Source organism: Phacochoerus africanus, chromosome 15 (assembly GCF_016906955.1).
Source record: "Phacochoerus africanus isolate WHEZ1 chromosome 15, ROS_Pafr_v1, whole genome shotgun sequence".
NCBI lineage: Eukaryota > Metazoa > Chordata > Mammalia > Artiodactyla > Suidae > Phacochoerus > Phacochoerus africanus.
The window spans coordinates 60,789,201-60,815,530 of record NC_062558.1 but is presented as its reverse complement, the minus strand read 5'-3'; the positions used below and the strand labels follow the sequence as shown (position 1 = coordinate 60,815,530).

The following is a 26,330-nucleotide window of genomic DNA, read 5'->3' as shown; positions in this document are numbered from 1 at the left end:
TCCCCTGGCTCCCCCGGGAGGAGCAGCAGAGAAATGTAGCCATTTTCAGTCCACCTCCACCCATTCCTCTAAATCCGTTACTTTCACGATCAACTGCAGGGTTTTCACCAGAAATCCAGTCTGGTGTTAAGGTACTTCTGGCCTCGCTCGTGATGAGGATGTGGTCAGTTAGGCATAGGCTTTGGAGTCTGGCCTGAACTAGGGTTCCTACCTGACCGTGTGCTGTTTGCCTTGGGAGGTTCCTGGCCCATGACTGCTTCTCATTAAATCTCAGTTCTTGTTCCTGTTCTGTTTTTGGCATTAAAAGTTGTTGTTTATTCATTCAGTAAATGACTGTTGAGTTCCTGTTGTGGCTCATTGGGTCAAGAACCTGGTATAGTGTCTGTGAGGATGAGGGTTTGATCCCTGGCCTCTCTCAGTGAGTTGAGGATCTGGTGTTGCTGTGAGCTGTGGTGTAGGTTGCAGACACGGCTCGGATTCTGCATTGCTATAGCTGTGGTGTGGGCTGGCAACTGTAGCTCCGATTCATCCCCTAGCCCAGAAACTTCCATATGCTCTGGGTGTGGCCCTAAAAAGAAAACAGAAAGAAGAAAGAAAGAAATGACTATTGAACAGTTATCTGGAAATTCTACCAAGTACAAGGGACAAAACAGCAACTACAGTGGACAGAGTTCCTGTCCCTAATGGGGAGTTAATAAGAGATGGGGTTAGGGCTTGAATTCTAGTCTTTTTACTCCAAATAGCGTAGATAGCTTGGTAGATGGGTGGGTAGGAGTGTGTACATTGATGTGTGCATGGGAGTGCACTTACACACATGTATGTGTATATATGTATGATGCTTCTTGGTATGTGTGCGTCCTCCTGAAATTGACAACTGACTCCATGGCACCTGCTCATCAGTGGGCAAGGAAATGGTGAGTTTTATGTTTGCCAGCCTGCATGTTTTCCATCACAACCTGAGCCACAGGTACTGGTCACCCTTTGCTTGGCAAGGATCAAGCCATCAGCCTTTGAACCTTTTGTTGACCTCTACCGTCCAATTCTCTGCTGTTTTGTTTTTGTTTGTTTGTTTTTGTTTATTTATTTATTTATTTATTTATTGCTTTTTAGGGCTGCACTTGTGGCATATGGAGGTTCCCAGGCTAGGGGTAGAATCGGAGCTGTAGCTGCTGGCCTAAGCCTCATCTGTGACCCGCACCTTAACCCCTCTGATCGAGGCCAGGGATCGAATGCATGTCCTTAACCCCTCTCTGATCGAGGCCAGGGATCGAATGCATGTCCTCTTGGATACTAGTCGTGTTCGTTTCTGCTGCATCACAGTGAAAACTTCCTCTGCTGATTTTTAAAAATCAAGTTAAAGTAAGTGAAATGTCTTTTGCCAGAATGAGTCGCAGTGCCTCTGGAATGTGAATTCTTGGAGAGACAGAAACGGGTGAATTGTAATTTCCTCTCATGTGGGGTCCCTGGGTGCTTCAGGGCAGTAACGGCCTGTGTGTTACATTCTCCTGTCACCTTTCCTTCTCTCTCTGGGAAGCTCAGAGTTAAAGTTCAGATTTGTTTCCTCATTTCCTCAATCTTGATACTCTGTTTCTTTTGTGTTTTTGTTTAAATCTTCTGTTTGCAGCTACCTCCTCCCTTTTAGAGGAATATGGGGTCTAAATTTTAGATAAGGTTCACTGGTAGAATTTCTGTAAATAGAAACCCAGGCACCCCTTGTTGGTGGGTTTTGCTGGTAATTCCGGGTTGTGGTACTGTTGTGTAAGCGTGTGTGTGCGTGGATGAGGGTGACCTGGCATGGCCTGCTTGATTTGGCTCAAGTCAACTTGGCTGGGTTTCACAACCACGTAAGGCCAACCAGCTTTCTGATGGGTTCTTCCTGGCGCTGAATTCTTCCCGGTCCAGCACATCCTCGCAGTGTTACGGTGAGGGTGCTACACCTGAACATCTGCCCTGTTCAAAATATTTCGTACATACATTCCTAATCCTCTCAAGGTCTAGCATTCTGGACAAAGCTACGAAAATTAGAGAGGTTGATAATTTATAAAGTTCTGGAACCTGGATTTGAATCTACTTCTTGCCAGTTTCAAAGCCGGCGGACACATGAGTCTTTATCTTTCATCTTCTTTTCCATGATGGTTTATCACAGGATACTGAATATAGTTCCCTGTGCTCTACAGGAGGACCTTGTTGTTTATCCATCCTATAGATACTAGTTTGTATCTATTAATCCCCAAATACCAATTCTCCCCTCCTCCAACCCACCCCGTTGGCACCCACAAGTCTCTTTTCCATGTCTGTGAGTCTATTTCTGTTTCATAGATAGGTTCATTTGTGTCGTATTTTAGATTATACATATAGGTGATATATGAGATTTGTCTTTCTTTTTCTGACTTTATTTGCTTAGTATGATAATCTCTAGGTCCATCTATGTTGTTGCAAATGGTATTATTTCATTCTTTTTCATGGCTGAGTAATATTCCATTGTGTATATGTACTACCTCTTCTTTTTCCATTCGTCTGTTGATGAACATTTAGGTTGTTTCCATGTCTTGGTTATTGTGAACAGTGCATAGGGATGCATGTATCTTTTTAAATTGTAGTTTTGTCTGGATGTATGCGCAGGAGTAAGATTGGTGGTAGTTCTATTTTTAGTTTTATGAGGAACCTAAATACTGTTTTCCATGGTGGTTGTACCAGCTTACATTCCCACCAACAGTGTAGGAGGGTCCCCTTTTCTCCACACCCTCTCCAGCATTTATTATCTGTAGACTTATTAATGATGGCCATTCTGACCAGTGTGAGGTGGTACCTCATTGTGGTTTTGATTTGCATTTGTCCAATCAGTGTAGGAGGGTACCCTTTTTTGCACAATTTCCTTGTCTTATAAATGGGGACATCAGTACTAGACCTCAGGGATGCCCTGAAGAGTGAAACACAGGTATGCCTCTACTTTCCAACTCCAGCACATACGGAGCTCTGAGTGAATGTCAGTTCTGTGTAGGCGGCATCCTTGTCATCGTTGTTCTCTCCCCCTTGTCCTGTGTCCAGTCAGAGACGGGCCCGGTAGAGGAGTGGGCTTTGGTCTCTGCACATCGTTTCCAGTGAGCTCGGCTTGAAGGTCCCACAAACCCCTTAGTGAAATAGATCAGTGCCAGCGGTGGTCACAGCACACAAGATCAGTTTGGTCTCTTCCTGACCAGTGTCTTGGAAAAGCACTCAGGTGGGGAAAGAGATGGACACGGAAGAGGCAGGCCCCCCTCAGCAGACCTTTTGGAGAGAGTCAGGCATTGCCAAACCCTGCTCGGGACAGCACACCCTCTCCAGGCCCTCCCTCCAGTTCTGGGGGACGGAAGGCCTCAGTCGGTCCTGGAACCTTCACAGGGTTCTGGAAGCACCTCCATTTCACACCTTAAAGCAGGGCCAGGCTCACACCTGTTTCTGGACGCAGGTCCTTTGCCACCTTGGGCTCCCTTAGTGCCCTGGGCAGCCTTCGTAGCCTCAGGCCAGGTGTGGGCCCGATGCCGTAATGATATGAAATACTGCGTGGGTTTGAAATCCCAACCTAAACACCCCCGGTTCACATTTATTATTCATGAAGGTAATTGTAAAATGTGACAAAGTTTGAGAAGTGGAGACAACTTCGCTCATCATTCTCCACTCCCAGCGGGACCGTTTTTATTTTAGCGCATGTCTTTCCAGTCTAATCTATATGAATACTTTTTTAAAAATAGTTTGTTTCATTGTGTATATACAATTTTTCCACTTGTTCATTTAATGTATCATATGCATTTCGCGTGTGGCTGTGTGATCTCTATAGTTGTAATTCTTTTTTTTTTTTTAATAATTTTTTTAAATTTTCCTACTGTACAGCAAGGGGGTCAGGTTTATTCTTACATGTATACATTACAATTACATTTTTTCCCCCAGCCTTTCTTCTGTTGCAACATGAGTATCTAGACAAAGTTCTCAATGCTATTCAGCAGGATCTCCTTCTAAATCTATTCTAAGTTGTGTCTGATAAGCCCAAGCTCCCGATCCCTCCCACTCCCTCCCCCTCCCATCAGGCAGCCACAAGTCTCTTCTCCAAGTCCATGATTTTCTTTTCTGAGGAGATGTTCATTTGTGCTGGATATTAGATTCCAGTTATAAGTGATATCATATGGTATTTGTCTTTGTCTTTCTGGCTCATTTCACTCAGTATGAGAGTCTCTAGCTCCATCCATGTTGCTGCAAATGGCATTATGTCATTCTTTTTTATGGCTGAGTAGTATTCCATTGTGTATATATACCACATCTTCCGAATCCAATCCTCTGTCGATGGACATTTGGGTTGTTTCCATGTCCTGGCTATTGTGAATAGTGCTGCAATGAACATGCGGGTGCATGTGTCTCTTTTAAGTAGAGTTTTGTCTGGATAGATGCCCAAGAGTGGGATTGCGGGGTCATATGGAAGTTCTATGGATAGATTTCTAAGGTATCTCCAAACTGTTCTCCATAGTGGCTGTACCAGTTTCCATTCCCACCAACAGTGCTGGAGGGTTCCCTTTTCTCCACACCCCCTCCAGCACTTGTTATTTGTGGACTTATTAATGATGGTCATTCTGCCTGGTGTGAGGTGGTATCTCATGGTAGTTTTGATTTGCATTTCTCTTATAACCAGCGATGTTGAGCATTTTTTCATGTGTTTGCTGGCCATCTGTATATCTTCTTTGGAGAAATGTATATTCAGGTCTTTTGCCCATTTTTCCATTGATTGATTGGCTTTTTTGCTGTTGGGTTGTGTAAATTGTTTATATATTCTAGAGATTAAGCCCTTGTCAGTTGCATCATTTGAAACTATTTTCTCCCATTCTGTAAGTTGTCTTTTTGTTTTCTTTTGGGTTTCCTTTGCTGTGCAAAAGCTTTTCAGTTTGATGAGGTCCCATGGGTTTATTTTTGCTCTAATTTCGATTGCTTTGGGAGACTGACCTGAGAAAATATTCATGATGTTGATGTCAGAGAGTGTTTTGCCTATGTTTTCTCCTAGGAGTTTGATGGTGTCCTGTCGTATATTTAAGTCTTTCAGCCATTTGGAGTTGATTTTTGTGCATGGTGTGAGGGTGTGTTCTAGTTTCATTGCTTTGCATGCAGCTGTCCAGGTTTCCCAGCAATGCTGGCTGAATAGACTTTCTTTTTCCCATTTTATGTTCTTGCCTCCCTTGTCAAAGATTAATTGACCATAGGTGTCAGGGTTTATTTCCGGGTTCTCTCTTCTGTTCCATTGGTCTGTCTGTCTGTTTTGATACCAGTACCACACTGTTTTGATGACTGTGGCTTTGTAGTATTTCTTGAAGTCTGGGAGAGTTATGCCTCCTGCTTGGTTTTTGTTTCTCAGGATTGCTTTGGCGATTCTGGGTCTTTTGTTGGTCCATATAAATGTTTGGATTGTTTGTTCTAGTTCTGTGAAAAATGTCCTGGGTAATTGGATAGGGATTGCATTGAATCTGTAGATTGCTTTGGGTAGGATGGCCATTTTTACAATATTGATTTTCCCAATCCAGGAACATGGAATATCTTTCCATTTCTTTACATCTTCTTTGATTTCTTTGATTAAAGTTTTATAGTTCTCGGCATATAGGTCCTTTACCTCCTTGGTCAGGTGTATTCTGAGGTATTTGGTTTTGTGAGGTGCAATTTTAAAAGGTATCATATTTTTGTATTCCTTTTCTAATATTTCATTGCTGGTATACAGAAATGCAACTGACTTCTGAATGTTAATCTTATATCCTGCTACTTTGCTGAATTTATTAATCAGTTCCAGTAGTTTTTGGGTGGAGTCCTTAGGGTTTTCTGTCTATAGTATCATGTCATCTGCATACAGTGACAGTTTGATCTCTTCTCTTCCTATATGGATGCCTTTTATTTCTTTGGTTTGTCTAATTGCTGTGGCTAGGACTTCCAAAACTATGTTGAAGAGCAGTGGTGAGAGTGGGCATCCCTGTCTTGTTCCAGATTGGAGTGAGAAGGCTTTCAGTTTTTCCCCATTGAGTATTATATTTGCTGTGGGTTTATCATAAATGGCTTTGATTATATTCAGGAATGTTCCCTCTGTACCCACTTTGGCGAGGGTCTTGATCATGAATGGATGTTGGACTTTGTCAAATGCTTTTTCTGCGTCTATTGAGATGATCATATGATTTTTGCCTTTTTTTTTGTTAATGTGGTGTATGATGCTGATTGATTTGCGTATGTTGAACCATCCTTGTGAACCTGGGATGAACCCAACCTGGTCATGGTGTATAATTTTTTTGGTATGTTGTTGGATTCGGTTGGCTAAGATTTTGTTGAGAATTTTTGCATCTATATTCATCAATGATATTGGGCGATAGTTTTCTTTTTTGGTGGTATCTCTGTCTGGTTTTGGAATGAGGGTATAGTTGTAATTCTTAACAATTATATATAATGTCTTTTGAGGAGCTGGAACATAATTTAACCAACCTTCTATTGGTGAATACTTTACGTTTCTTCTTTTTTTCTCTCATAAATAATGCTGCAACTTCCATGCATAAAACACGTTCCTTATTTTGACTTGGTTCTTGAGGATACATTCATGGAAATGAGGTTTCTCAGCTTAAAGGTGTTGTGTCTTTCTAGTTCTTGGGACGTGGTGCCAAATTGCTTTCCAGTCAAGTTCAACTAATTTACACGCTCTCTTTTTTGCTTTTAAGTAAGACAGTGAGACATTTGTAGCCCATATTGTCATAGTACATGCTGGAATCTTTGCGGAAAATGTCCCACATGGAAATAAGTGTGCCACAGGTAATCAAGCAGCCTGCCCCTGACAGGGACCATCCACCTTGTCCCAGGGCAGAACACAGGAGGGGGTGCTCCTGTGCTGCCAGCACCCTTGGCACCTACTGGGAGCCAGTGCCCAGCAGTCTGGGCCTCCTTGCTCCTGGGGATAGGTCTCTCTGTGTTGGGCCCTGCCCCATGTCACTCATATGAAGGGGTAGGTGTGAATGCTCCACTCAGCCTCTGTCATCTGATCTAAATAACCTTCTAGGCAAAGAGCTTGGCGCTGTGGAAAGACGAGCATTTTGGGACAGGCTCTCTTGGAATCCGGACTCAGGAGGTTCCATGTTGACCGACCCTTTCCTGGATGTTTGCTCATCTGCGAGATGGGCTGACGATGCATGAGTGTTCTGTTTGCACAGATCTGCTGTGCAAGAGGGATTTGTAATGGACAAAACAAAGACCTTGTGAGAACAATTGATTTAGGACAAGGCTTCTGGAGTTTGGGGGTAATGTTTACATGGCAAGTGGCCACTGAACGCTAAGTCAGGAGAATGTTAACGAGAACTGTACATTTTAAATGAATGTAAATGCTGTGCTGTTCTCATTTACTGTTGCTTGTTGGCTAGAAACTTCAGAACATGTCTCCCCTGCCCCCTCCCTATCTCGCTGAGTGGCTGGTGACCAGCAGATGACATGCATCTTCTGAGATGTGACTTCTGCATGGTGTTTCCTGTCCTCCTGCAACATTCACTACTTTTCAAAAAACAAACAAAAAAATCCATGTGGTCACCTTCATTTTGCCTGCTGACCTTGACATGGATTATCAAGTATTTTTCCAACCCCTCCTTCTTGTGCCTTTAGGTTGCTCAGCCTTGATCTTGGCCATGGGCAGGGGCAAGCACTCTGCCTTCTCCTCTCCGAGGAAGCTCCCTGAGCCCCCCAACCCCCCGACTGCCTGTTGTCTTTCCCTTTCCCCACGACCACGTCTCTCTGACCCTGTGGTCTCAGAACTGAGTTGATGTTCTTGTTGTACTTGAGCTGAGATACTTCCGTTGAGAACTGGGGTCATTTACTGTGACTGGGGAAGAGTTATATCTGCTTTGGTGGGTGGTTTTGAGGAGTTCAAGGCTACACCCGCACCTGTTCCAGTGTGGCGGGTATCAGGGAACGGTGGGCTCTCACACTCGGTCAGCTCTCCCAGGGCTGCACTACCAGGGGTTTTTGCCTCTGTGATGATTTGTGATGAGAGAAGGGGAAAAAAACCTTAATTACAAATTTTCCATTTCGTTTCCAGCCCTGGGTTCCCTTGGAGCCTTAGTAGCATATCATTCTAGGACACACTTTGGTCCTGGGGTGCTCTTCAACACAGACTCAGGATCTTGTGTGCATGGAAGATTTCCTCCATCCCTTCTCAGAACCAGTCCTGACTCAGGTGGTTGTAGGTGGGGTTTCCCACCTGAGGCCCTGGTGGGAGGGATTTGATCAGAGGACATAGTGTGGGTGGCGGCACCTACAGGTGAATGGTGGCATTGCAGCCTGTCCTCAGGAACCTGGGAGCCCAAGCAAAGTGGGAGCAGCTTTGCCAGAGTATTGACACTGAAGTCCTGGAGGTGATAGGGATGTGGGGAGGGGTGGCATCTGGAGGTGTAGGGGAGCGTGTCATGGTGCAAGGACACCCCTGCCTCTCCCTGCAGCGTGGCTCAGCATCTGGCTGGGTCATTGTCTGTTGAACCTCTCCTCTGCCACTTTGCTCCTCTATTGGGAATTATTATTTTTTAGTATTAAAAATAATTGACTTTTACATAAGTCATGGGGGGGAAGAATTTTCTAACATGCCTTTGTTCGTTGGTCAGAAGACATTTTCTAGTCAGATTTGCTGAAATTTGTCATTTCTCTAATGTAAAAGACCCTCTTCAGCTAATGTTGAGAATCTCCAAACAAGAAGAGGAGCCACAGCTGAGAAGCAGCTTTGTCTGAGACCACCTAACAGGAGGAGCTGTTTCTTTGTTTATAGGAAGAAAGAGGTGGAATCAAAGCACAGGATAAAGAATGAGGCTGTAAATGGCTGCTTAACATGGCAGGTGTTCAGTGAGCCTGTGGATCTAATTTCATCATCCCACCTCTGCGTTAAAGGGAGTGTTTTCCACTGGGCCCAGGAGCTGTCTTGCCTCACAAACTCTTACTCAGAATGGGGAGTCAGGAGAAGCTGCGTGTCAACAGCTTGCCTTGTGCCCCCTACCCTGGCCCACCTGTGGCTTTGGTCATCCGTGAGCACGGGGTTTGGGATGGATGGATTGCTCTTGAAAAGAGGCTTGTGGCATGAAGTAGATAGCTCCAGGGTGTTGCATCTCATTGCAAAACTGGTAAAGTCAGCAAATGCTAGTTCATACCCTATCTCCCTAAAGAGAGAGGAGGTGATGAGGGTGGTTGATAGGTGTTGGCTCAAGAGTGTTTAATGTCATTATTTCCTTTGATGTAAATAAGATCTCTGCACACATTTTATTTTCAGAGCAGTTTTAGATTTACGGAGAAAATGGGAGCATATTGCAGAGTTCCCATGCATCCCGTGCCTGTCATTAAAGAACCAGTAGTGATAGTGTCATTATCATCATCATCATCATCATCATCTTGGCTGCACCTGCAGCATGCAGATGTTCCCAGGCCAAGGACTGACTCCACTGCTACAGCAGTGACAACACCAGATCCTTAACCTGCTGAGCCAGGAGGGAACAGCTGTGATAATATTATTATTAACTAACATGCCTACTCCATTCAGATTTCCTGAGTTTTTTCTCTCATGTCCCTTTTCTGCTCCAACACTCTATCCAGGTATTGTATTTCATTTAGTCATTGTATCTTTTTAGGGTGCTCTTGGCTGTGACAGTTTCTCTGTCTGCTTTGTTTGGGTGACCTTGACAATTTTAAGGAGGCCCAGTCAGGGGTTTTGTAGAATATTCCCTCATTTGGGATTTGTCTGGTGTTTTTCTGGAGTTAGGGGTTTGGGGAGGAAGACCACAGAGACAGTGTATGCATACATCCTAACAAGTCCCAGAAGGAGCTGATTATGGGGCAGAAAGGAGGAAGTTGGGTAGCCGGAGTAAGATAATTAAAAAGGGGCTAAAGCCTAGGTCTTCAGAATGGAGGGCAAGGTAAATGCTCTCAGTGATGGGACTCAATGTCTGACTTGCAGAACACCTTGCGTTTCCACAGGGCCCTGCTGGTCGCATCTCCTCAGGGGATGGGATGGAGGCGTGTTTAAGTCTCTCTGTTACAAATTGGGAAACCGAGTCGCAGACGGGTGCAGTGGGCAGCCTGAGGTGATGGAGATGGGCAGAGACGGACGTGCCAGGCCAGCACGCTTCTAGGCCTTGCCTGCTCCTGCTTTGGGCTGGAGCTTCCCAATGAAGCAGCCTGAGCCACCCATGGATGTTTCACCTATATGGCCCAGGGATTCAAACAGGAAGATGTCAACCAAAGGCGGGCAGTTGACAGGCCATGCATGGGGTGCGCCTGCAGAGTGATGCAGTTGGATCATGGGATTAGTAGCGATGTCATTGTGGCTCCTGACTTTGGCATAAGTGACTGTTACAGCTCCCACATGCCCACATGTTGAGCAGGCCCCCCCCCCCCCCCCCCCCCCGTCTCACAGCCTGCTTTTCTCTGAGGCTGAGGGTACCCGGTAAGATAAACAAAGCGATGGCCTTTTTAGAATAGATATTTGGGGATCAGCTGATTCTCTGTGAATCCACAGTAGGGGTTTGCCCCCTTCCATTTTAGCATAACTTGAGTCTCATGGACCCGGTGGGAGTGAGGAATGCAAACTGAAGTACATCCGTGAAGCTAGTGGTTCTCAACTCTATGCCTTAGAGCTGCTGGGGAAGCTTCTAGAAAACACCCACAGCTGGACCCCAAGCCCAGAGGTTGTGATAACGCAGGTAGAAGCAGGACCTGGCCTCAGGAAAGCTGGGAGACTGGCCTTTCTGTCTTGTCCCCTCAGGTCCTGCTGCTTTAACCCCCACCCCTGTTGGGCGGCTGCTGCCAGGAGCTCACCCAAGCTGCTCCTGCTCCTCCAGCTGCATGAACCAGCCCTTCCCTAGGTGATGGGCTGGGCGGGTTGAGGCAGGGCTCACAGCTGCCCCTGCAAGGATGCCAAGCACGTTTCTGGCTCTAAGGTACATGGTACCCTCTCCTGTTCCAGTGATGACCAAATCCTTGCTCCCGTGGGAACTCTTTATTTCCAGGCAGAAACCACCCTCTGTTAGAAACATACGGACGTCAGTGTTTGCACACTTAAGCTTCTGGTTCTCGGAGGAGGTTGTCCGTGACTGCCTAGCCCAGCTCAGGAGGCCTCCCTCCCAGTTCCTGCCCCTCCTCCTCATGACCCTTCCCCAGGGTGTTAAGACCACCTTTGTCAAGTGGTCAGTGGGTTACACGTCCTGGTTGGAGAGTAGAAGTTTGGATGGTGTCCCTTACACCAGCAGGCTTTCTCATCCTCTGCTGAGAAGACCTGAGGTGGCTCCCCTAGGGAGCCCCACCCTGAAGACTCAGCAACAAAGCACAGTCTCTGTGGTTTCGCTGTGGTCACTCTAGAGCGAGCCTCTGGGCGTGGGAGGGCTTGGTCTTCAGCACGAAACTAAATCCACACTTTAAAATGTCCTTTTAGGAGTTCCCGTCGTGGCGCAGTGGTTAACGAATCCGACTAGGAACCATGAGGTTGCGGGTTCGGTCCCTGCCCTTGCTCAGTGGGTTAACGATCGGGCGTTGCCGTGAGCTGTGGTGTAGGTTGCAGACGCGGCTCGGATCCCGAGTTGCTGTGGCTCTGGCGTAGGCCGGTGGCTACAGCTCTGATTCGACCCCTAGCCTGGGAACCTCCATATGCCGCGGGAGCGGCCCAAGAAATAGCAACAACAACAACAATAACAACAACAACAAAAGACCAAAAAATAAAAAAAAAAAATAAATAAATAAATAAAATGTCCTTTTAGGCAAAGCATTTAGTAGTTTTTGGTGTCTTAGCTTGGGTCCAGTGACAGCTGTGGAAATAGAAATGATCACATCTTGTTTAGATCTGGCAACCTGGCTCCTCCCCCCCCAACTTGAATGTTGCGATAGGCTCAGGTGTGGTGGTGCTAATTACTGGCTGGTTATTGAATAATAGTGAAAAATAAATCATGGATGGATAAGAAAGGAAGCAAGGGGTCCTCAGGTGGTGTTTTGGTAACTGGATCTGCCTCCGAGTGTGTGGTCTAGTCAGCTGGAAGAATTTAAGGCAACAAAATACATTTCAGTAAGGGGAGAGTGAAAACAACCTTTTTTTTTTTTTCCTTTTTCCTCTATAGGAATATTTTTACCTTCATTAAGAAATATAGGCGCTCTTGTTGTGGCTCAGCAGGTTATGGACCTCATGTCTCTGTGAGGATGCAGGTTTTTTTTTTTTTGTCTTCTTGTTGTTGTTGTTGTTGTTGCTATTGCTATTTCTTGGGCCGCTCCCGCGGCATGTGGAGGTTCCCAGGCTAGGGGTTGAATCGGAGCTGTAGCCACCGGCCTACGCCAGAGCCACAGCAACTCGGGATCCGAGCCACATCTGCAACCTACACCACAGCTCACGGCAACGCCGGATCGTTAACCCACTGAGCAAGGGCAGGGACCGAACCCGCAACCTCATGGTTCCTAGTCGGATTCGTTAACCACCGCGCCACGACGGGAACTCCAGGATGCAGGTTTGATCCCTGGCCTCGCTCAGTGGGTTTTGGGCCCCGAGTTGCTGTGGCTGTGGTGTAGGCTGTCAGCTGCAGCTTCAATTTGACCCATAGCCTGGGAACTTCCCTATGCTGCAGGTGCAGCCCTAAAAAGAAAAAAGAAATACAATGTTGGGCATTTAAATTTTATGAAGGCAGCCCTTGACGGTTTAGCAGCACATGTTTTTTTATTATCTAGTTTTATGTATAGGCATGTTTATTTTGGTGGCGGTTTGTAATTCAAACAGGTTACCATGGGTGGTAATATTCTTTCGGGTGGACTGCAAATAAGAGGTCAGTGTGGGGTGACATGACATTTTTTACTGCACAGACTTGCACATGTAAATGGCTGTCGCGGTACAGCCGTGTTCTTCCTGCCCCTGGGACATTCTTGCCTCATCTCTGGCACTGTCAGGTCTTAGGGCATCATTAACTGTGGTGGTTTTAGAGTGTGGTCACTATGAGGTCACTCTGTGATGGCCTCGTCTTGAGAGGGAGGATCTGGTTCCCCTCCTCTTGGGTGTGGACTGGACATGGTGACTGTCTTCTAACAAGTGAGCACAGAGGTGTGACAGAGTGTGATGTCCAAGCCTGGTCCTGGTGTCCTCTTCCTCCCCCGCTCCCCTCACTGCCCCCCATCACTTACTGGGGGGAGGCGGCTGCCATGTTGGGAGGACACTCCAGCAGCCCTGTGGCCAAGTCCCTGATGAGGAGCTGGGCCTCCAGCTGGTAGACCTCTCAGTCCCGTTGGACCTAAAGATGGCAGTGGCCCTGGCTGATACGGTGACTCACGAGGGACTGTGGGCAAGAACCATCCAGTGTTGACCCGTGAAGCTGAGTGAGGTAGTATGTGTGTATTTTAAGTTTGTGAGTTTTGAAGGAATTTGTGAGGCTCCTACCCTCTGCTTCTCCCCTCCTCTGGGAGTAAGTGGTTGGACTAGTGTCTGTAACAAGTGCTTTGGGGCTGTGCCAGCTGGCCGACCCCTGTCCTTCCATGTCGGCCTGTCCACCTCCATGCTGTTAGCACAGCCCTCCCGCTGTAGTGACCAGCACTTTGTCTCTGGCAAAAAAACAAGCTCATGTTTTATTTTATTTTATTTTTTTCTGTCCCTTTGCCTTTTTCTAGGGCTGCTTCCCACCACATATGGAGGTTCGCAGGCTATGGGTCTAATCAGAGCTGTAGCCGCTGGCCTCCACCACAGCCACAGCAACGCAGGATCCGAGGTGCATCTTTGACCTACACCACAGCTCAAGGCAACGCTGGATCCTTAACACCCTGAGCAAGGCCAGGGATCGAACCCGCCACCTCATGGTTCCTAGTCAGATTCGTTAACCACTGAGCCATGACGGAAACTCCTCACATTTTATTTCTTTCTTCTTATTTTGAAACAGAGATCATGTTGGGACTATAATGGGGGATAGCCTTTTACACTTACTTTTCGTCACTATTCGATAACCAACCTATTGGATTTACTGTTTCTGAAAATAATGTCATTTTGTGAAGTCCTTGCACCTTTACCTACTTGGAAATAGGATGGATGTGGGCCACCATACTCACTAATTCTGGTAGATAAATGACATTACTCAGTCATTTATTTTCATTTGCTCTCACTCATGGCCTGATTTAATCCCGCTTGCGCCTCAGGTGATAGACTGCTTCTGTTCTGTGCATTGGTAAGAATAGTACATACCTTGTGCTTTTGGCCTGAAAACTGACCAAATTCAAATTAATAAAATAGTAACTACCAGTGTAGGTAAGTTAGTGAGTAGCAGAGCAGGGATCACCATTGGTGGTGTCGGCCCCGATGCCATCTGACAGGGGTGACAAAGTCTCAGCACTGAAATTGTGGCTCTCTGGTCTTTCTGGAGGTTGTGTGTGGATGCAGCCAGAGCTGTGGTCCAGGTGGAAAACTCCAGCACGGGCAGCAGCTTCCTCTCCATCTGGTCGGCAGAGACTCCTAGACCTCTGGTTAAATTTCCTGACAGAAGGCAGTCGTTGGTTAGAACCATGGAGCTGGCCCTTGTCTGTTTGCCTACAGTATTGTCTGCGTGGGGTTGGTCATTACGTATTCAGTGTCACCCTCCCTCAGAGCCCTAGAAGCAGAGCAGCGATGGGTCTGCACCCTGAGAAATAAAAGCAGACATACGGATCACAGGCTTTGAGTTCTCTGCAACTTTGACCCAGCATCAAACCACATTATTACTCCTCTAATCTCAGCAGTTTATCCTTGTCACTAAAGAGAGGACCTGTCTGTCACTGAATCATTTTCTCTTAACATGGAGAAAACAAGCAGATCAGTTGTAGCATGTCCTGGGTACCGGTGGGTCCTGGGCCAGAGAGCCTTGACATTTGCATTCAGTGCATTTTCCATTTCCATTTTGAAACAGGGCTCCACTGGTGCAAGTTAGTCTTCGGGTGGATGTAATTGTGTGGAATGGGGATTGTTGTAGTGAAAAGCTTCCAGTGCAGGGTGGACGAGGCCAGTGAAATCAATCTGAGTCAACAGGGTGAGGAGTTTTTCAACTGCATTTATCTCTGAGAGGTTACCTAAGACCCCTGCCACGCTTGGTGTTATAAGGATGCAAAAGAAATGTGACGAAGTCCTCCACCTCAAAGGCCTGCAGTGCTTTTAGGTCCCAAACATTAGAGGAATAGGTGTAACAAGGGACCAGTGCTGATCTGCTCCACAGGACTCCTAAGCCCAGCATCCCCCACTTAGAGGAGTGGGCCACTTACTCAGACCCCTGCAGTCACTGGCAAAGCTGTGGCTAGAACCTGAGCCTCTGGCTCCCAGGCTAGCTCTTCACAACGTGCCCTGTGTCCTACTTGTCCCTGAGATGTTGGCCTCTCCTGCCACCCTGGACCTGTTCTCACTCCCTCACCCCCTCTCCCCCCAGTAGCTTTAAATGCCTAGCCCTTTCCGTTGCTCCAGACACCCATCTGCTTTCCCAACACTTCTTCTTGGTACTTGCGGCAGCCCTGGCATTTCTGTACTTCCTGGCGCCAACCCCCAGCCCAACGACTTCCCATGTTTCTTGTGGGTGAGTGCACCTCATCCATGAAATTGATTCCTCTCACTCCCCCTCCATCCCTGCCCCCTTGGGCCTCCTGGCCTGTTCTTTGTCCCTTCCAGCCTCTCCCTCACCACGGCCATCTTGATGGTTCCAGGACTCAGGTCTTACGTCTGGGAGGATCTCGCCACTTCCAGGACTCCCTTCTCCTCCCTTTCCTTCTGTTTCCTTGTTTCTCTCGTCTGGTCCTCCTGGACTCTGGGGAGGGCCGCTGCTCGGCACACGGGGGCTGGGCTGCCTGGTCCCCCCTGCGCCCTCAGCACATCCATAAAGTCCAGAGGCAGCCGTGGGTGGGGGGCCAGCAGAGAGCAGGATGCCAGGCGTGCAGTAGGTCTGGGGTGCTGTGCACGGGCACCTGGTCAGCAGCCCCAGCCAAAGAATTCACAGCTCCTGCTGTGCTCTGGGAAGGGAGTCATGCGCTGCTTTGCTTTAATTTTGGCTGTTTGGGTGGTGGACAGAGCTGTCTTCGAAGGGCAGGGCAGTAGGATAATTGAGACCCTGGGCTCCAGCACTCACTTCCCTGGGGTTCAACTCTAGCCTCATTATGTACTTTGTGGGGTTTAAGTGTTTGGTGCCTCAGTCTCCCCATCTGTAGAGTGGGGTAATAATAGCGCTGTAAGGTATCTGATGATGGTGCCTTACCCGGTTACCCTGGAGGGTAGTAATAGCACCGTAAGGCACCTGGTTATGCTCTGGGTGTGTCAGAGAGTGCTGGCGGGGGCTCCTTTTTGCCTTCTTCCTCTCCCTCCCTCCCTTCTCCTTCCTTTCCCTCTTCATCCTCCCCTCCTCTCTCCCCCCCTTTTCCTCCTCCTCCCCCTTGCCCTTCTCCTCCCCCTCCTCTTCTTCCTCCTCCCCCTCCTCCTTTCATTCTTCCTCCTCCATCTCCTCTCATTTCTCTCTAGAAGCAGGTAGTGAACATTATAACTTGAAGGTTTTGACTTGGAGTCTGGAACAAAATAGTCCTTTGTGAATGACTCCTAGAAACGCATTACTTATTTTTATAAGACTGTGAGAACCAGGCTCTTGTAACTTGATTCACAGTGAGCCTGGGCTGCCCTCCCCATTCTGATTTATAAAAGGCCAACTTCGCTGCTTTCCTGCTGTGTAACCTGGTCAATTTACTTACCCTCTCTGACCTTCTGTGTCCCCGTTGTAAGATAGGAATTATAAAATGGCAGGCTTGTTGCTGGGGTGAGAACGAATCTGTGTGCAATGCCCAGTGTACAGCAGGTACTCCTAAATAGTGCTTAGCATCATATCCCCTGCTGGGACTTTGAGGTGGCTGCATTATATAGCAGGCCCTCATCTCGGCCTTAGTTTTAGGTTAGGCACGGTTCATGGGGGTCGAGGAAGGTAGGTTAAAGACCAGTTTTCTTTGTGGGAAGAAGGAAACATCTATTTCTAAGAAAACACTGATGGTTGACTTCCACATGTTGAGTGGTTGAACACTACTGTGTGGTGGCCCCCCAGAAACGTTCACTTTTCTTTTCTTTTCTTTTTCTTTTTCTTTTTTTTTGTCTTTTGTCTTTTTAGGGCCACACCTACGGCATATGGAGGTTCCCAGGCCAGGAGTCTAATCGGAGCTGTAGCCTTCAGCCTACACCACAGCCACAGCCACGCCAGATTTGAGCTGCATCTGCGACCTACACCACAGTTCACAGCAATGCTGGATCTTTAACCCACTGAACGAGGCCAGGGATCGAACCTCATGATTCCTAGTCGGATTCGTTTCTATTGCGCCAAGACGGGAAGTCCCGTTCACCTTTTTTTTTTTTTTCCCCATTCACTTTTGATTTTATTCAAGTACGAGGTTAAATAGTGTTACCCACTAGCCAGTGTCTGTCATAGGTCAGATGCCTGTGGGCAAAAGTTTTTAGCCACAAAATGTTTCAGGCAAGCTACTACAAAATAAAAATTAATAAGCTTAATGAAACGTCTACCCAGTGTGGCTCTGGTAAGTTCATTACTGGCTGGAGTCACACATTTCCTTATATTTTGAAGGCAGAGAGGTCAGATTCTCTCATTCCCTTGCATTTGCCAAGATTGCCACAAAAGCTTTGCTGATAGTAAATTGAAAGGTTATTCATAACCAGATCATCCCCAAAGCTAAATTATAAATATCCTTCAAAAAGACCTAACATCTTACTCCACAGGCTAAATATAGGTTGCCCAGACTGGGAGAGGGTAAAGCAGGGTAAGAGATAGACGAGAAAGCAATAACAGTTATGCTAGATGTTTAAAACGGATTGGAGAATGAATCCTGCACCCAACTCTTTGAGCCGAGTCCCAGTCCTTGGTAAGTGAGCATCTTGTAAACCCTCTAGGGTTTAGATGCAAACCTGAATTAAATGGAAATTGAATTTCTGCCTCTCAGTGAAATGAGAGCTAGAGATAGATTTTAATTTTACCTGTAGAAGAATAAAGTGCTTTTTGACATACCAATATCTATCTATCTATCTATCTCCTTTAAAAATTTTTTTTGGAGTTCCCATTGTGGTGCAGTGGAAACGAATCTGACTAGTATCCATGAAGATGCGGGTTTGATCCTTGACCTCGCTCAGTGGGTTAAGGATCTGGCATTGCCGTGTGTCATGGTATAGGTTGCAGACGCAGCTCAGATCCTATGTTGCTGTGGAGAAAGCTGGCAGTTGCAGCTCCAATCAGCCCCTAGTCTGGGAACTTCCATGTGCTACGAGTGTGTCCCTAAAAAAAAAAAAAGGCAAAAAAAATTTTTTTTTTTTTGGCAGCAAAAAGTATTTAAATTGGGGTACAGGTGCATTTTAGTACATTTGTTATAATGTGAGTATGATCTTTAAAAGTCACGGTATTTGGGTCACCTGAAGGCCTTGGGATGGGTGGGTGGGGCCAGGACCACCCAGGCACTGGGCCTTCCTCACCAGCCACTGTACCTGCCAGGAGCCCCACCACTTGCCCAGGATGGCCTTGGCCAGATAAACCAGGTTCACTTCAGCACAAAAGCACTCCAAGGAAAAGCTGGCCTCTAGGAGAGGAGGCTTAGGCCCCGTTTCTCTTTAATTACTCTACTTTTTGAGTGAAAATGAAGATTACTGCTAGAGCAGCTTGCATTTGGGGAAAAAATGTGTGATGTGGCCCAGCTTCTGAGTATCATCCTTCCCTCAGACCTTTGTGGCATCAAGAGACAGGTGTCTCCAGGGGTCAAGTTCTGCACAGCGCAGCCCATGCTGGTCTGGAGCAGAACTGGTGGGGTTTCTGCTCAGGGAGGGCTGAGCGCGGTCGCCATCCTGGTAGCATCTGCTCAGGGAAGTGGCTGGGCGACAGTGCTTGGCTCAGGGAAGTCAGTGTGGGAAAATGACTAGCCAGAGCGTATTTCTGATCTGGATTATGTATAGAAACCTTTCTTATTTTATTCACAGAAATCAAATCCCAAGTGGTTGAAAATGTATTTATCTCTGTGGTCGTGGAGTTGTTATTTAGTTTGATTAATGTTGATGGATTAGAGAAATTGTTTCTGCAGATGAGTTGAATAAATCCTGCCAGAGCTTATATCTTATTTTGGTTTCATATTAGGCCCTTAATTTGAATCTCTGTCCCGCTGGCAGTCCTGTTAGAGTGAGCACAGCTCGGCCACCCTTTCCTCTTCCCTGCGCTGTGATTCAGGGGAGTTAAAGACATCATTGAATAGCCTCTGAGGAGGGCTCCACGGCCCCAGCGGAGACTGTGGTCCTCGAGTGTCCTCAAATGAAAGAGGCCATCTGGCAGGCTACCCTGATCTTAAGGGTGTTGATGGAACCCCCACTGAATGCTCTGGTTCCTCCCGTTTCCCATCTCTTTTCCCCGTCCTCACACATCCGCAGAGCCCTGTTTCCAGGGTATTTTTTCCCCCTGGATTTGCGATAGGAATAGAAAATGGAGAGGGAGAGGCAGAGGCGTTCTTGGAAAGGTCATGGCCATGCTCTGTCCTTGGCGTCTCCACCCCTGTGCAGGTCTGGGATGAGGACCTTTCATGCATGGCCGTGTCCCCAGGGCGCCCTCATATCAGCAGATCAGTGTGTATGGAACGATGGATGAAGGTGCGCTAAGAACCTGTCAAGTCACCTGCTGTCTTTGTTTCTCCAGGAGGACTGGAATGAAATCGATCCAATTAAAAAGAAAGACCTTCATCACAGCAATGGGGATGAGAAAGCACAGAGCATGGAGACCCTCCCTCCAGGTACTGTAGCTGCCCATGTGGTCACAGTGTTGGGGAGGTGGTGCTGGGTGGCCCTGGGTGGTGGGGACGCCTTCTTGTCCACTGATCGTGAATGTGGCATTGGGAGCCTGTTGCCTGTGGGGTAGAGAGTGGATTTCACGGGGCAGCTGGAGACGCTGCCCTGGAGCAGTGTTTTGCTACCTTTCTCCAAGCCTATTGGTGGCTGGTGAGATCACTTTACAGAGGTGACCACAATTTCTTGAAAGAAAAAATAGAATAAAGTGAAAAATACAGGACGGTACACATTTGTTCGAGATCTTTTTTGATGGGCTTTATTATTATTTAGAGCAGTTTTAGGTTCTCAGCAAGATTGAGCAGAAAGTGCAGAGGGTTCCATATGCCCCCTCCCCCTTCCACCCAGGATCCATGCCTCCCTCCCAGGTGATACATTTGTTATAATCAGTAAACTGCACCGATACATTGTAACCACCCAAAGTCCACAGTTTACTAGAATTCACTCATGTAGTTGGTGTGCATTCAATGACATGAAGCCGCTGCTTGAGTGTCACTCAGAGTAGTCTCTCTGCCCTAAAAGAGCCCCTGTGCTCCACCTGTTCATCCCTTCTCCCCCGAGCCCTGGCAGCTGTCTCTAGGGTTTTGCCTTTTCCAGAATGTCACAGAGAACCAAATAGTATGTAGCCTTTTCAGACTGGCCTCTCTCACTAAGTAATGTCCACTGAGTGTTAGTTTGTGTCTTTTCATGGCTTCATAGAACTTTGGTCTTTATCACTAATAGTATTCTAGTATCTGCATATTTCACAGTTTATGTCCATTCACCTACTGGAGGACATCTTGGTTGCTTCCAAGTTTCAGCAGTCAGGAATAAAGCTGCTATAAACATCGGTGTGTAGGTTTTTCTGTTGATTTAAGTTTTCAGTTCATTTGGGTAAATATAAGGAATGCCACTGCTGGATCATATGATAAGAATACATATTTTTACAAGAAACTGCCAAACTGTGTTCCAGAGTGGCTGTACCATTTCGCATCCCACCAGCAATGAATGAGAGTGCCTGTTGCTCCACCTGCTCACCAGCATTTGGTGTTGTCACTGTTTTTTATTTTGGCCCTTCTAATAGGTTGCAAATGGTAGCTCATTGTTGTTTTAATTTGCAGTTCCCTAATAACATATGATATCAAGTATCTTTTCATACATTTATTTGCCATCTGTAAAACTTTGTGGAAGTGTCTGTTCAGATTTTCTGCCCACATTTTAATCGGGCTGCTCATTTTCTTATTGTTGAGTTTATGTATTTTTGGATAGTAGTCCTTTATCAGATATGTCATTTGCAAATATTTTCTCTTAGTCTGTGGCCTGTCTTCTTATTCTCTTGACAGTGTCATTCCTAGAGCAGAAGATTTTTATTTTAATGAAGTTTAACTTTATCAGTTCTTTCGTAGATTATATACCTTTGCTGTATCTAAAAAACCATCACCACACCCAAGGTCACCTAGATATTTTTCCTATGTTGTCTTCTAGGAGTTTCATAGTCTTGGGTTTCATATTGAGGCCTGTGACCTGTTGTGGGTTAATTTTTGAGAAGAGTTTAAGATTGTGGGCTATATCTAAGTTCTTCTTGTTTATTTGTTTTTGCATGTGGACGTCCAGTTGTTCCAGTATTATTTGTTGAAAAGGCTGTTTTTGTTTCATTGTGTTGCTTTGCTCCTTTGTCAGAAATCAGTTAAGTGTATTTATGTGAGTCTATTTCTGGGCCCAGATTTCTGTTCCATAGATCTGTTTGTCTGTTCTTTCTCCAGTACCACATTGTCTTGATTACTGTAGATTTATTATTGGGTCTTGAAGTTGGGTAATGTTACAACTTTTAACTTTGTTCTTCCCCTTCAATATTGTGTTGGCTTTTCTATTTTTTATTTTTTGGTTTTTTGGTGTTTTTTTTTTTTTTTTGGTTTTTTAGATGGAGATTCCCAGGCTAGGGGTCAAATTGGAGCTGTAGCTGCCAACCTATGACACAGCCACAGCAACACACGATCCGAGTCATGTCTATGACCTACACCACAGCTCACAGCAATGCTGGATCCTTAACCCACTGAGTAGTCCAGGGATCGAACCTGCATCCTCATGGATACTAGTCGGGTTCATTAACCACTGAGCTACAATGGGAATTCCTGGTTTTTTTGTTGTTGTTGTTTGTTTTTTTGTATAAACTTTATTTTTTAAATTTTAATTTTTTTTTCTTTTTACTGCCTCATTTCAGTCATATGTAAGTTCTAGAGTTAGGGATTGAATCGGATCTGCAGCTTCCAGCTTACACCTCAGCCACAGCAATACTGGATCCAAACTGCATCTGTGACGTACACTGTAGCTTGCCGCAACACCAGATCTTTAATCCACTGAGTGAGGCCAGGGATTGAACCTGTATCCACATGGAGCCATGTCAGGTCCTTAACCTTACTCAGCCACCACAGGAACTCCTGTATAAACTTGAGAATCAGTTAGTTTATATCTACCAAAAAACCTTGTGGGATTTTGATTTGAATTGGGTTGAATCTATAAATCAAGTTAGTAAGAACTGACATCTTGACAATATTCAGTCTCCCTTTCATGAACATGGAATATCTCTCCATTTATTAAGTTATTTAAAATTTTTTTTCGTCATCGTTTTGGCCGTAAATTTTGTACCTATTTTGTTAAGATTTGTACTAAAGTATTTTGTTTTTTTTGGGGGGGGGATGCTAATGTAAATGGTATTGTACCTTTAATTTTAAATCCCACTTGTTCATTATTCATTGATAGGAAGGCAATTGAATTCTGTATATTTACCTTGTATCTTGCAACCTTGCAATAATTACTTCTCAGTTCCAGGAATTTTTAATTGATTCTTTATGGTTTTCTATGTAGACGGTCATGTCACCTGCAAAGAAAGACAATTTTATTTCTTCCTTTGCAATCTATATTATACTTTTGTTTCCTTTTCTTGTCTCACAGTATTAGCTAGGACTTTTAGTATGATGTTGAAAAGGAGTGGTGAGAGAGGACATTTCTTGCCTTGTCCTGATTTAGCAGAAAGCTTCTAGTTTCTCACCATTAAACTGAAGGTTTTTTATAGATGTTCTTTATCAAGTTGAGGAAGTTTCCTCTCTATCTCCAATTTGCTTAGAGTTTTGGTCATGAATGGGTATTGAATTTCATCAGATGCTTTTTCTGTATCTATTAATATGATCATGTGATTTTTTTCATTAACTTTTTAATGTGGTAGATTGCATTAATTGATTTTCATATGTTGAACCAGCCTTGCATACTGGGATAAATCCTATTTCGTCATATTATATTGTTCTTTTTTATACATGGTTAGATTCAATTTGCCAATGTTTTATTGAGGATTGGTTTATGTTTTTTTTTTTTTTTTTTTTGTCTTTCTGTCTTTTCTAGGGCCGTACCCATGGCATGTGGAGGTTCCCAGGCTAGGGGTCTTATCGGAGCTGTAGCCGCCAGCCTACACCTCAGCCACAGCAATGCAGGATCCAAGCCGTATCTGTGACCTACACCACAGCTCACATCGACGCCAGATCCTTAACCCACTGAGCAAGGGCGGGGATAGAACCCGCAACCTCATGGTTCCTAGTCGGATTTGTTAACCACTGAGCCATGACAGGAACTCCAATTTATGGTTTTCTTTGTAATGCTTTTGGTTTTGTTTTTAGAGTAAAGCTGACCTCACAGAATGAGTTAGAAAGTATTCTTTCTGTTTCTGTCTTTTGGAAGAGATTGTAGAGAAGTAGTATAATCTCTTCCTTAAATGTTTGGTACAGTTCACCAGTGAACCCAACTGGGCCCCATGCTCTTTGTTTTAGGAGGGTAATAATTATTGATTCAACTTTTAAAAATAAATACAGGCCTATGAAATCGTCTCTTTCTTCTCATCTTAGTTTTGGAGATCGTATCTTTCAAGAAATTGGTCCATTCATCTAGGTTGTCAAATTTGCAGGCATAGAGGGATTCATTTATTCCTTTATTCTCCTTCCACTGTCCATGGGATCTGTACTGATGTCCCTTCCTTCATTTCTAAAATCTTAATTTGCATCTTCTCTCTTTTTTTGTAGTTAGCCCAACTAGAGGCTTATTGATTGGACTTATCTTTTCAAAGAACCAGTTTTTAGGTTTTTTTCCCCCTGTTTCTTATATTTCTGTTGTAAATTTTGCTATTTATTTTCTTCTGTTTATTTAGGATTTATTCTATTCTTTTTCTAGTTTTCTTTCTTTCTTTCTTTCTTTTTTTGTCTTTTTGCCTTTTCTTGGGCTGCTCCCGTGGCATATGGAGGTTCCCAGGCTAAGGGTTGAATCAGAGCTGTAGCCATCGGCCTACACCAGAGCCACAGCAACGCGGGATTCGAGCCGCATCTGCACCTACACCACAGCTCACGGCAACACTGGATCCTTAACCCACTGAGCAAGTCCAGGGATCTAACCTGTACCCTCATGGTTTCTAGTCGAATTCGTTAACCACTGTGCCATGACGGGAACTCCCTTTTTCTAGTTTTCTGAGGTGGATGATTAGTTAGAGGATTGACTTTAGATATTCCATCTTTTCTCATATTGATTCAGTGCTCTAAGTTTCCTGCCAAGCACTGATTTTACCACATTACACAAATTTTGATACCTTTTATTTTCATTCTTATTTATTAGTTCAAGATGTTTTTTAATTTCTCTAAGATTTCTTCTTCAACCCATGTGTTATTTAGAAGTAAGTTGTTTAACATCTGAGTATTGGGGATTTTCTGCCTATCTTTCTGTTACTGACTTTTAGTTCCATGTGTTTCTGAAAGCAGGCTTTCTATGGTATCTCTTCTTTTAAATGTGTTAAGGTGTGTTTGATGGCCCAGAACATGGTCTGTCTTGGTGAATGTCCCAGTGAGCTTCAGATGAACGTGTATTCTGCAGTTGTTGGATGGAGGATGAAGTAGTCAGTAGGTGTCCATCGTACACTTGGTTGATGTCTGGTTAAGTTCAACTGTATCCTTACTCATTTTCTGCCAGCTAGAGCAGTCCATTTTGAGAGAGAAATGTTGAAGGCTCCACCTTTTCCTTGCAGTTCTATCAGTTTTTTGTCTCCTGTGTTTTGATGCTCTTGTTAGGCATGCACACATTAAGGATTATTGTCATTTTGGTGAGTTGACCCCTTTTTCATAAGTATTGCTCTTTTCTACCCCCAGTAACTTTCCTTGGTGTGAAGTTTGCTCTGCCTGAAGCTAATGTAGCTCCTCCTGTCATCTTTGATTAATATTAGAATGATACCTCTTTCTCCATCCCTGTACATTTAGTCTATATGTGTCTTTATATTTAAAGTAGATTTCTGGTGGACAACGTGTAATTTCTTGTTTTTTGATCCATTCTGACAATCTCTCTCTTTTAATTGATGTGTGCATGTCTACCATATTTGTTATTCTTTTCCATTCCTTGCCCTTGTTCTGTGTTCTTATTTTTGTTGTCCACTCTCTTTCTGCCTTTTGTAGTTTTAATTGATATAAAATATATTTTATATGATTGCATTTTTCTCTTTTTTCACCTTTTTTTTTTAACCTAGTGGTCGCCCTAGAATTTGCAATTTTAAACAATAGTCCTGCTTCACAGTTAGTGCAGGTATCTTAAAGAAATTACGAATTTCTCCCTCCCGTGTTTTGTATCATTGTTGTAACTCATATGCATAAGCATATGTAAGTATACAGACTCCAAAACACAGTTGCTATTATTTTGAACAAACTGTTATATGTTAGCTCAATTAAGAATAAGAAGAATTAAAGTTGCTATTTTATCTTCACTTATTTCTTCTCTGATTCTCTTCCTTTCTTTGTGGATATCTGCATTTCTTTCTTTCTTTTTTTTTTTGTCTTTTTGTTGTTGTTGTTGCTATTTCTTGGGACGCTCCCGCGGCATATGGAGGTTCCCAGGCTAGGGGTTGAATCGGAGCTGTAGCCACCGGCCTACGCCAGAGCCACAGCAACGCAGGATCCGAGCCACGTCTGCAACCTACACCACAGCTCACAGCAACGCCGGATCGTTAACCCACTGAGCAAGGGCAGGGACCGAACCCGCAACCTCATGGTTCCTAGTCGGATTCGTTAACCACTGCGCCACGACGGGAACTCCGATATCTGCATTTCTTAACCTAAATGATTTTCTTTCTCTCTGAAGAGCTTCTTGTAATGTTTCTTGCAAGGCAGGTCTACTGGGAATAGATTCCCTCAATTTTTGTGGTCTGAGAAAGTCCTTATCCCCCCCCCCCCCCGCCTCTTTTTTTAGAGATTAATTTCACAGGGTATAGAATTCTAGATTGATGATTTTTTTCCTCTCAAAACTTCAGGTATTTCACTGCACTCTCTTCTTGCTTGCATGTTGTCTGAGGAGAAATTGGATGTAATTCATATCTTTGTTTTTCTAAAGCTCTCCCCCCTCCCATCCTCTGTCAAGATTTTTTCTTTTATCCAGTAATTTTGTACATTTTGTACATCCAGTAACAGGTTTTGGGTCTTTATCCAGTTTGGTGTCCTCTGAGCTCCCT

The 26,330-nt window shown here is 45.0% G+C and overlaps 1 protein-coding gene across 2 annotated transcripts in view; it reads left to right on the top strand.

Annotated features, from left to right (window-relative positions):
• GALNT2 (polypeptide N-acetylgalactosaminyltransferase 2) overlaps nt 1–26,330 on the top strand; it is a 184,443-nt gene that overhangs the window by 78,428 nt on the left and 79,685 nt on the right. For both annotated transcript variants that reach the window (XM_047762257.1, XM_047762258.1), the window contains exon 2: nt 19,683–19,776. In XM_047762257.1, coding sequence (XP_047618213.1) covers nt 19,683–19,776 — 94 coding nt within the window. The remainder of the gene's footprint in view (nt 1–19,682; nt 19,777–26,330) is intronic.